The sequence below is a fragment of the Amblyomma mixtum genome, chromosome 10 (assembly GCF_055824585.1).
Source record: "Amblyomma mixtum isolate Tamu chromosome 10, ASM5582458v1, whole genome shotgun sequence".
In the NCBI taxonomy this organism is placed as follows: domain Eukaryota; kingdom Metazoa; phylum Arthropoda; class Arachnida; order Ixodida; family Ixodidae; genus Amblyomma; species Amblyomma mixtum.
The window spans coordinates 50,700,512-50,712,388 of record NC_143021.1 but is presented as its reverse complement, the minus strand read 5'-3'; the positions used below and the strand labels follow the sequence as shown (position 1 = coordinate 50,712,388).

Below are 11,877 nucleotides of genomic sequence, written 5' to 3'. Positions count from 1 at the left end.
AGTACGGCGCCAATTTCACTTGGGAGTCACCTACGGATGGCCGTATTCAGATCTTAGATATTGAATTAGATTTCACTAACCTTAACATCTGCTGGATGTACCATCCACGAACCAAAAAACGTCTTATGCGCTTTGACAGCGCGCATTCTAAAGTTGTTAAGCGGGGTATCGTGTCTTCCTGTCTCCACGGAGCAGCTACATAATCCTGCACGCACCGCATGGCCGCCAGCATCCATGAGCAATCCAGGCGGCTGCAAGAGGCTGCATTCCCCGTAGACCTTATACTGGCAGTGTGTGAAAGCCTTTTGCAAAAGCTGAAAGCCTCCAAGGTTTCCTGTAGTGAGCAGGGGAGTGAAGAGATCAAAAGCAAGACTCCTGTCCAGGTAATACCATATTATCATAGGTTTACACAATTTCAAGAAGCTGGCAGCGTGTTATAATGTACAAGTAGTTTTCTCTGCCCCTTGTAATCTTTCAAAGGTCTGCACCAAGAAAACGGTAAAACGAGATGACTGCACGAAGAAACATCAAACGAAGTTTACGGAATGTAAGGCGAACGTTGTGTACAGAATTCCTATCAGTTGCGGGCGTCATTACATTGGGCAGGCAGGAAGATGCTTTAATGAGAGGGCGCGAGAACATAGATTGTGCGTACGCAACAAATCAGGAAGCAACCTATCTGACCATTGCAAAGCATGTGAAACAGAGCAAGAGAACGGAACGGATGCTATCCAAAAATAGATAAAACAGAATTCTTAACATCAGCTAATGTAAAAACAGAGCGTGAAGTCATGGAGGCGCATTTCATAAGAAAAGCTGGGAAAACGTGCGTCAGCGCACCTTCTATTCAATTACTTTACAGTGAAGTTGAATTCCTTGACGGCTATCTGTAGGTGTGAACTATGTCTTAAGACTGCTTACCGTAAGCACCCTTTCTTGTTGTGAACCGGAATGGTCCCGCTTTTCCTTTGCGTTTTCTTGATTTAATTCCTTGGCGTTTTATTGGCTTTTACTTCATTTGTTATTTCCATATTCTACTTCTCATATTTGCATAACCCATCCCCCCCGCCCTCCCTCGTTGTTTTAGCGTGGAGCCCTCTACACTCGTGTTTTATACTTCTCATTAAGGCGGAAACTTGGGCTAGTTGGAAAGCGTTTGAAATCATATTTGCTAGCGCTTAGTAAACACACGGGACAAGAACACAAATACACAGGACAGACGCTAGTCTTCAACTGCCGTTTATTCGAAAAACAATCAATATACTACATCTCAAAAATAGCTGAACTCACACATGCGCAGTTGCAACGCCGCGCCTCAGGAACATGATTTATTTTTTTGACAGATTAACAGACGGGGTGCGACGCATTTTGAACCTTCACTATCAATGCACATAGCTTCAAACATTTCACGTTCCGCTTGAGTTTTCATTGTACCTAGAAAGATTGTTTCTGGAAATTATGGTGTGCAAGGTACAGGGTCAGGGTCGCCAGGGTACCGTTCGATAAAACAGCATTTGCAGTGCGCAGCGATATTCCCCCCCCCCCCCCCCCCCCCCCGCCGATATGGATTCTGTTGCCAAGCGGTGCTCTCTAAGTCGTTGATTTATGCATCTTCCTGATTGCCCAATATACGCCTTGCCACAAGTGAGCGGGATTTTGTACACAACACCGACTTTGCATGGAACGAACTTCTTTTGGTGGTTAAAAGGGAATACTGGCTTTCTTACCTCGCCGTTCACGAGCGGGCACAAGCGCACAAGTTTCCTCGGGTCAGTCAATACAAGATCGATGCCACACTTCTTCGCCACCTTTTTTAGAAGGTGCGACATATTGTGCACATACGGCATAGCCACAAGTTGAGTGAGTCGTTGGGGATCTTCACGGTTTTGTTGCCTCCCAGATCTCACTTCTTTTAGCAGCTTTTCTGCAAGAGATGTCAGAGTTTCATCCGGAAACCCGGCGTTCTCTAGGCGAAGCTTTTGCAGTGTCACACTTTCAGTGATGCAATGCTCGCACGACTTATGGAGAGCAGCGCGGAAGGCATTCATGGCAATACCCCTTTTCACAAGTTTAGAGTGCGCCGATTGATAACTGAGAATTTCTTTTTTTGTTCTCGGCTGATACATCCAGCAAACGCGTGCTTTTTCAAACCTAATGCATATATCAAGGAACTGTAGCCTATCCCAAACGACGATAGGCTACAGTTCCTTGATACATGCATTAGGTTTCGTGATATATGCATTAGCCGAAGTCTACAATGTATTACAATGGTGTACTTGCCTGGCCCGCTGCTCCTGGCATCCGCGCCGTCCTTGTTGTCTCGTCCAGTCCTTGTCTCCTTGCGCTGCTATTTATTTGTTCCTGACAGCTTCAGTGGTAAAATCTGCATAGCATTCCGCGTTGTCACGGCGTACATGTTGAAAAAGAAGCATATGCGAAACACAGATCTGGCTATAGAAATGCTACAAGCAGAAGCCACGCATCACCAACATGTTGAGCATGCATTCACAGAACGAATAATTTTCTGTGTTTATATTTATTTATTTACTTACTTATTTATTTTACCCTCAGGGCAAAGCATTACAGAGGGGAGTGGGTAATACTTAACACTGAAAATACAAACAACAGCAGAGAAGAATAAATTGTCAAAACATATATAAGTTAGGATAAGTGATAAACACAATATATCATTCAACAGAAGCGGCAACAGCAGTCCGAAACAATACAGGGTCAGGAATTGTGGCGACTGAAGAAGGAAGGTGGTTCCAGTCATATGACGTGTGAGGAATAAAAGAATCCTTGAATGTTTTAGTTTTGCATGTATAAATGCCTACCTTATGTATGTGATCTGTGCGGCGTGAATTATATGAAGGGGGAAGAAGAAACTCGCAGCAAATGGAATCATGATGAAATACTTTGTGAAAAAAACACAAGCGTGCAATTTTGCGTCGTGATGCAAGTCAAGTTAGGCCCCATGTAGTTTTCATAGCCGTTACGGTTGACGTACGCCGGAAGTCAGAATAAAGCGCGCTGATTTGTGTTGTACCATTTCCAGTTGGTCGATCAAACTCTTAACACCAGGGTCCCAGACTGATGACGCATATTCTAGTTGTGAACGTACGAGTGTGGTATACAGCATAAGTTTGATGTTAGTTGGCGCTGCGTGAAAGTTACGTCTCAGATATCCCAGCATGCGATTAGCTTTGTTAGTGATGTGCTCAATGTGCGCATGCCAGCTAAGGTTAGACGTAATATGAATTCCGAGGTACTTATATTTTTTAACTGAATCAAGTAGCACACCATTAAGAGTATATACGGGAGGATCACTATTAACACGAGAAATGCACATAAGTTTGCACTTTTCAGCATTCAAAGTCATATTCCAAGTTTTGCACCATGTTGAGATAGTGTTAAGGTCAGATTGAATCATGTGCTTGTCGTTATCCTTTGTTATTTCCCGAAAGAGGACGAAGTCATCGGCAAAAAGATGTAGAAAAGAAGAAAGATTGCTGGGTAAGTCGTTGATGAATATAAGAAAAAGCAGGGGACCCAAGACGGTGCCCTGGGGAACCCCGGAAAGAACAGGGTGAACGGCGGAATTAACATTATTGACAGCAACAAATTGCATTCGATGAGGAAGGAAAACTTCGAGCCATTTTAAAATGTTAGTGTCTAAACCTACCATGCGCAGTTTTAGTAACAAAAGATGATGCTGCTGATAGCAGAAGCGATAAGCCACCAACTGAACCCGTGCCGACACCGATCTTTCATTCGTTTCTCTCTCTCCCTCGCCCCTCTTTCCCTCGCCCCTCTGGCTATATAATATCCCTTGATCCGAGAATAAAGCGTCATTCTCCGGCCTGGCTACGCTGTCTGATGCATCGACCGGGAGCGGCTTGTCCACCGACAACGCCGTCTTAACAGTGGCGACGAGGGTGGGACCAGGACATCGGGCCCAGGGCAGCGGCACACATGGGTCACAGGCTACCAGACTTCGATGATGAAAAAGATAAGTGGCAAGCTTACCTAGTGAAAGTTGAAGCGTACTTGGAAGCCAATGAAATCACAGTTGACGCAAAGAAAAGGGCCTTGCTCGTAGCCGCCCTTGGGACAAAGACAGTTCAAGTTTTGTGCAGTAAAGTAGCGCCAGCAAAAGCAAGTTCGCTGAGCTACGATGAGGTGGTCGACACTTTGAGCAGCTACTATGACCCTACACCGAACGAGATAGCAGAAAGTTTCAAGTTCTTCAACCGCTATCAGAAAGAAGAGGAATCCGTGCAAGAATTCATTGTTGCTGTACGACAAATAGCACAGAACTGCAATTTTTCGTCTATGCTAGACAGAATGATCAGAGACCGCATCGTGTGCGGCGTCAGATCGAAAAGTCTGCAAAAGCAACTTCTGGCGAAAAAGGACCTGTCGCTAAAGGAAGCAGAGGCTCTCGCGCTAGCTGCAGAAAGCGCGGAACTTGATTCACGGGGCATAACCGGACAAGCTCTGGGTGCTAACGTGCTCAATGTAACTCGTCGGCGCAAACCAGAGAGAGAAAAGCCGAAGTTCAGGCCACAAAAGCAATGCCAGTGCTGCGGGAACCATGGCCACAAGACGGAAGCGTGTCGCTTTAACAGACGGCAATGTTTCAAATGCAGACAGTACGGTCATCTAGCGAGGATGTGCTCTTCATCGGACATTGTTAACAGAACCGGTACCATGGAAGCGCAAACGCAGCAGGAATCTGAGGACAGTGATAGTAGTACATCGCAGATTTGGTCTCTCCGCACGAAGCAGACACTGCTACCGCCCATTCAGAAAACATTCACGCGGAACGGCGTTGACCTAAAAATGGACATTGATACCGGATCCCCAGTCTGCGTCATTTCAAAAGCTATCTATGACAAGCATCGTAAGGAATGGCCTCCGCTTGCGAAATCGCCGATAAAGTTGTCGTGCTATCTCGGGAAGCTACCCGTACTTGGGGTAATGAGCATGGACGTGTCTTATCTAGCAGCGACTTGGCCGGGATCTATTGCAGAAACTGGATGACACGGGAACGGCTGTCCTTCACGTCAAGGCGCAACCCAACAAGACCAGCCCGATTCCGCCAGCTGCTCCGCTACCGGCTTTGGCACTACTGACCAGTTACGCCGATCTTTTCACCGAGACCACGGGACTCCTGAAAGGCCCGCCAGCCCGGATTCATCTCAAGAGCGGATCGACTCCGAAGTTTTTCAAGGCAAGGAAGGTTCCTTTTGCGTACAAAGAGAAAGTGTCGCAGGAGTTGGATAGGCTCGCGGAAGCGGGGATAATATCTCCAGTGCCATATTCGGAATGGGCCACGCCCATTGTTCCCGTCTTGAAAAAGGACGGCTCGGTGCGCATTTGCGGAGACTTTAAAGCTACACTAAATCCAGTGTGTGAGGTTGAGCAATACCCGCTGCCAGTCATTGACGATATGTTTGCCAATTTAGCGGGAGGAGAACGGTTCAGTGTGCTAGATCTGCGGGATGCCTATAACCAGGTCGCGCTAGACGAGGATTCGCGGAAACTGACCGTCATTAACACTCACAAAGGACTCTACTGCTACAACCGGCTGCCATTCGGTATCTCGTCGGCGCCAGCAATATTTCAGCGGAAAATTGAATCGGTACTCCAAGGGTTAACCAGCGTGCAGGCCTACCTTGACGATGTGCTGATAGCTGATAAGAGACAGGATGACGCCAACTTGAAAGCAGTGCTGCAGGGCTTCAGGGAACATGGTATTAAGCTGCGCTCTGATAAATGTCGCTTCGCCGAGCAAGCAGTAACATATCTTGGTCATCGCATTGACAAAAACGGGTTGCATCCAATTGAGAAGAACATCGATGCTATCAGACTAGCCCCTTCTCCGCGTAATGTTGCAGAGTTGCGTGCTTTTCTTGGATTCATCACGTTCTACAATAAGTTTCTCCCTAATCTGTCCACATTACTTGCTCCTTTGTACAAGCTGCTGACGAAGGGAGCCAGGTGGGTGTGGAGCGAAAAAGAGCAAGCTGCATTCGAGCTGGCGAAAAAGGCTCTTTGCGCAGCTCCTGTGTTAACGTATTTCAATCCGAAGCTCGAGCTACTTTTGGAATGCGACGCCTCTCCTCACGGGGTAGGAGCGGCACTGTTCCATCGCATAAATGGAGAAAACAGGCCCATTGGATTTCGGTCCCGGACCTTGACTTCGGCTGAAACGAAGTATTCACAGATTGAACGGGAAGCGTTAGCTCTTGTCTACGGTGTTTCACGTTTCCGTGACTACCTACTTGGCAGGGAGTTTACCCTGGTCACGGATCACCGTCCTCTGCTTGGCCTTCTGCGAATGGATCGCCAGACCCCAGTCATGGCCGCCGCCAGAATACAAAGATGGGCGCTCTTACTGGGAGCGTACAAATACAAGCTGCTTTGCAAGTCCGGTAAAATGATGGTCAACGCGGACGTCCTAAGCCGTTTACCTCAAACCTTGCAGGAAACCGAGACTGCACCGGAAGGCGACGCAGAGTTTGTTCTCGCCATCGACCAGTGGGACCAGTCGGCCATCACCATAAATGAATTGCGGTCACTTACAGCAACGGACGAGGTGCTACCCCTTGTATGCAGGTACGTCCGTGAGGGTTGGCCCAACGCGTGTTCAACCGGTAACTCTGAGATGATGGTTTTCTACAAAAAGCGGCAGGAGTTCTGTTCAGGATGGCCTCCTACTGTGGGGACATCGTGTAGTAATCCCCAAACAGGCACGCGCTAGATTGCTGATGATGCTGCACGAAGCCCATCAGGGCGTCTGCACCATGAAGAAGGTAGCGCGGTCTAAATTTTGGTGGCCGGAGATTGACCTGGATATTTGCAGAATTGCCGCTCAATGCAGAAACTGTGTCCAGGCTTTACCAATGCCACCAGCTCGTGAGCCAGTGAATTGGCCAGCAACCGAAGAAAAGTGGTCCCGTCTGCACCTGGATTTTGCCGGACCTATCAGAGATAAAATGTTGCTAATCGTGGTAGATTCCCACAGTAAGTGGATGGAGGCAATTCCACTAGCGCGTGCAACGTCAAGTAGCACGGTAAACGCGCTGCGTACGCTCTTCAGCCAGTTCGGACTACCGCGCACTGTAGTAACTGATAATGGCACGCCCTTTACGGGGTCGGATTTCGCCACATTCATGGAAAGAAACGGCATTGCCCACATTCGGACACCGCCCTACCATTCTCAGAGCAATGGACTCGCAGAACGTGCAGTCAGGACGGTGAAGGATGGACTAAAGAAGATGCCGGGCGTGGATCTCTCAACCGCACTCGCGCGAGTTTTGTGTCGTTACAGGAATGCCCCGCGGCAGTCCGGCCTTTCACCTTCAGAAACACTGTTAGGTTATCGACTACGCACTCGACTTGACATGTGTTTTCCTCCCAGGAACAAAGCTGCGCAGCTGTGCAGGGAAGCTAAGAGAACTTCGGACGACGCCAGCTGGAGTTTCGCTCCGGGGGACCCAGTACTAGTCCGTAACTATGGAGTGGGTGACAAGTGGACACCCGGAAAGGTGAAGTCGACAACAGGCGCTCGACTAGTTACTGTCAAGACGGAAGATGAGGTGGTGGTTCGTCGTCATGCTGATCAAGTCCGCAAACGCTACGACGAGGGCTCCACACACACAGGGACAAACAGTCAAGCAGCAGCACCATCGGGACATCCGCTGGCTGAACACAACGCACCCACGTCAGCACCCGTTGACCCTGCACCCCAGGAGACGACGCTGCGCCGGTCAGCCCGGGTGAAGAAACCAGTGGATCGCTATGGCTATTAGGAGGAACGGATGCTGCTGATAGCAGAAGCGATAAGCCACCAACTGAACCCGTGCCGACACCGATCTTTAATTCGTTTCTCTCTCTCCCTCGCCCCTCTTTCCCTCGCCCCTCTGGCTATATAATATCCCTTGATCCGAGAATAAAGCGTCATTCTCCGGCCTGGCTACGCTGTCTGATGCATCGACCGGGAGCGGCTTGTCCACCGACAACGCCGTCTTAACAGATAGGAAACCTTATCAAATGCCTTCGCGAAATCTAGGAAGATGCAGTCGGCGATCGAGTGACGGTTTAAAATTGCGTGAAGTTTGTGTGTGAATAAGAGTAGCTGTGTTTCGCATGAATAGGACTTCCTAAAACCGTGCTGAGATGGATGAAAAAACGAGTTTGATTCATAGAAAGTGACAATATGTGAAAAGAGTATGTGCTATAAGATTTTACATGGGATGCTGGTAATAGATATGGGCCGGTAGTTAAGAGGCGAGTGTTTATTACCAGATTTATACACAGGGACCACCTTACCAATCTTCCAATCAGCCGGTAGTTCACCTTTCTCCAATGATTGCTGGAATATTATAGTTAAGGCGAGCGATGAATACATTTTCGTACTTTTCAGGAACTTTGTAGTAATGCAATCAACACCAGCACTGGAGGATATCTTAAGGTTGTCAATTATTTTAACTATACTATCAGGATGAATGACCACAGGGTACATTGGGAGGACGTTGTTATGATCCAGTGGGGGGAAATCCGTAGTTACACCACTTGAAAAAAGCTCAAAAACACATCATTCAATACATTTGCACAGTTAGTATCTGATATAGGTTCGTCACTTGAATTTGTTAGTATTATTCTAGATGTTCCAGAAGGGTTAATGACGCTCCGAAATTTTCTTGGGTTATTGAGCAACAAACTCGGCAGAGTGCTATTCAAGTAGTTTGCTTTAGCGTTCTTTACCGCAGAATTGTAATTGTAAGCTGCAGAGCGATAACGGGACCAATGATGTTCAGTGCGTGATTTTTTAGCTGATCGGAAAAAGCGTTTCTTAAGGTTAGACAAGCGCTTAAGATGTGTGTTATACCATGGCGCATGCAGGTGATAAGATATTACGCGAGTAGGTATGAAGCAGCTGGTGAGATCTAAAACTTTGTTCTTGAATAAAAGCCACTTTGCGTTCACTGATCGCGAGTCGAATTCGTCAAAAAAGGTGGCCAGGAAAGAACCTAGTTCATTATTAATTTTGTTGAAGTCAGCGCTGTGATACATGCGTATTATTTTAGTGTGACTCGGAGTTTTTTGTATAGGAATGTTCACAGAAAAATTGAGCAACGAATGGTCGCTTAACTGGGGCATGTAGGTTATTTCTGAACACAGTTCTGGGCGTGTTGTTAGTACAAGGTCTAAAGTACTTGCTTTAACTTCAGTAATTCTTGTATGCTGAGTAACAATTTGGATAAGATTAAACAGTGAGCATAAATTAGTGAATTCCTTGCATAGTGTCGAAGATGAGGATGGTTGCACCGAGGACCAGTCGATGCCCGGAAAGTTAAAATCACCCAACAGAAAGATAGATGACGAAGGGTAACGTGTTACGATGACATTAATGGTATCATGAAGCTCTGCAAGAAATGTAGGAGCTGCGGCTCTTTGCATTCACACCTGGAACAAACTTATTCACCTTTACAGGAGAGAGTGTCTATGGAGGAAAAGCCAGAGGTAGTAGTTTCTGTGGCTGATTAATATTAGGGATGGGCAGGCGCTGCACTGCCTGGCCAAAGCTAGAGTTGCTGTAAGTTAGCTGGACACGGTGCAGGAAGTGCTTCTCCCCTTGAAGAACATAGCGGAGATGGGTACGCATAGTTTCCTGGGCGGCAATCACCTCTAGTGGGAGACATCCTGCCTCCGCTACTCTTCCTGATGCCGAGGAACCCTTTGGGAGGCCCAGGTATATTCGCAGGCAGTTCTTCCGTGCGGCAACGAGAGACTTATTGCTTGATGTAGATAATGTTTGAAACACTGGTAGACAGTAGCGCAAGGTTCCTTCAACGTAGGCTTTTTCAAGCAGAAGCATTGATCGGCAGTTGCTACCCCACCTTGTTCCCGCCATGAACCTAAACACTTGCGATGCTGCAGTGATCCTCTCGCGGAGTTTTTTTATCTGAGGTGTCCATGACAGATTATAGTCGATTACAACACCCAGGAATCGCTGAGATCGTGCATATGGTAGCGATCGTCCGCCTAGGAGCAGCGGATATCGGGTCATCGTTTTTCTTGTAAACGCCATTGCAGCACTCTTTTCTGGCGAGAGACGAACACCTCTGGAAGCCAGGTACATCGAAATGTGCAATAGCGCTCTCTGTAGACGTTTCTGGGTGATATAGCGCGAGCGTGGTGCGGTCCAGATGCAGATATCATCAGCATAAATTGTTATACGGACCCATCGCGGAAGGTTTATTCTTATGTGTATAAGGGCAATATTGAACAGGAGAGGGCTGAGCACCGCTCCCTGTGGTACGCCCCTCTCTACTGCGTGAAAGTGTGTTTGACCGTTTGGAGTGGTCATAAAAATTTGCCGTTCTTTTTAATAATGCCCAATCCACTTGTACAGCTTTCCTCCAAGGCCAAGACGGGCAAAGACTGCGAGAATTGCATTGTGAAAGACAGAGTCAAAGGCGGCCTTGATGTCTAGGAAAACGGCTGTCGGGATGTACCCAGCATGAAGGTACTTCTCAATTGATGAGACGAGGGAGATGATATTGTCAGTCGCAGACCTGTTTTGACGGAACCCGTTCATTTCTTGGGGGACTCATGCCACAGGCAGCGCTTCTGCAAACTACTCTCGCCTACTTAAAGGAGGAATATAGGCAGCACACCCATATCTTCACCGATGGTTCAACTACTAAAGAAACCTCTTCATGTGGCCTTTATGTGCCCTCAACAGGCCATGCCCCTTCTTACCGGCTGCATCGGAGGACATCCTCCACGACAGCTGAGCTTCACGGCATAAAGGAAGCTGTTTCTTACATCCTGCGCCGAACCGCCGACCGTTGGGTTATCTTCACCGATTGGAATGCATCTCTCCAGATCTGCTGAAGAAAACGAATCACCAGCCAGTTTCCCTGGACATCGAATATCTACATCATTTAGTTATTGCCGCAGGCCACTGCATAACATTTCAGTGGGTACCTGCTCAATGTGGCATTCAGGCTAATGAAAAAGCAGATGAAGCGGCCAGTAAGGGCCATCAACATCGGAGATACATTAGAACTTTTTTTACGAAATCTGATGCGTCCCAGATGGCCAAAAGTTTTGCTTCCGAAGAAATGTATCGGCTTTGGAGTTTGCTGACACATCAGTACCAATTACTTCTCTCAATCGACCCACATCTTAGATCAAGACTCTCATCCAGAGTTCCTCGACATCTGGAAACACTTTATCATCGACTTCGTCTGAATTCTGCATATACAAACGGCTTACGATACCGTTTTAGACAAATGGACCGTCCGCACTGTGACAACTGTGCCGTGATAGAAACTGTGGAGCATGTCTTGCTTGAGTGCCCTGCATATGCTACCGAGCGTGCGTACTATGAATATTGCATGCAGAAGCTCTGCTCAGTGCCCCTTACAATGAACAAAGTTTTAGGTCCCTTAGCCCGCCTTAGGCAACAGAGACTTGCATTGAACTTTATATTCACATATTTAAAAGACATTGGACATCTCGATAAGCTTTAAATTCACTTGCACGTTTCCTTCATGCATTCTTCATGCAGTGAACTTCGTCAGCCCTTTGATGGACTATGCACTCCATCATTCCATAGGTTACATCAATACTCGCCATTGCATCCTTAGTACCCATTTCATGGCCGCATTTTATCTTCGTTTTTTTTTTACCTCTTCCACTCTGCTCTCCTTCTGTCTTTATCTCCCAAATTCCCCTCCCTACTCAGAGTAGCATGCAAGCGATTTTTAAACGCCGGCTAAATTCTCTCTACTTCATTAAAGAGTCTCTCTCTCTCTCTCTCTCTGTAGGAGCTGCATTAGGTGGTCGATAGCATGCGCC

At 47.3% G+C, this 11,877-nt stretch overlaps 1 protein-coding gene across 2 annotated transcripts; it reads left to right on the top strand.

Annotated features, from left to right (window-relative positions):
- Window positions 1–5,130: 5,130 nt before the first annotated feature.
- Window positions 5,131–8,007, top strand: LOC149325769 (uncharacterized). Of its 2 annotated transcripts, XR_016286497.1 has the most exons (3): window positions 5,131–5,233; window positions 6,491–6,621; window positions 7,427–8,007. XR_016286497.1 is itself a non-coding variant. In XM_089564145.1 (2 exons), the coding sequence occupies exons 1-2, from the start codon at window positions 6,344–6,346 to the stop codon at window positions 7,815–7,817; spliced, it is 669 nt and encodes a 222-aa protein (XP_089420271.1). In that variant the 5' UTR covers window positions 6,233–6,343; the 3' UTR covers window positions 7,818–8,007. The 2 variants fall into 2 exon arrangements, 1 of the variants encoding a protein (XP_089420271.1); XM_089564145.1 differs by lacking the exon at window positions 5,131–5,233 and having other exon boundaries at window positions 6,233–6,621.
- Window positions 8,008–11,877: the final 3,870 nt, after the last annotated feature.

Bases quoted from the DNA above. Each gene is read 5' to 3' on its own strand.
- LOC149325769 (XM_089564145.1), top strand. From the start codon at position 6,344: ATGGATCGCCAGACCCCAGTCATGGCCGCCGCCAGAATACAAAGATGG. The intron at 6,622-7,426 runs GTACGTCCGTGA...TTTTCCTCCCAG, and splicing joins GTGCTACCCCTTGTATGCAG to GAACAAAGCTGCGCAGCTGT.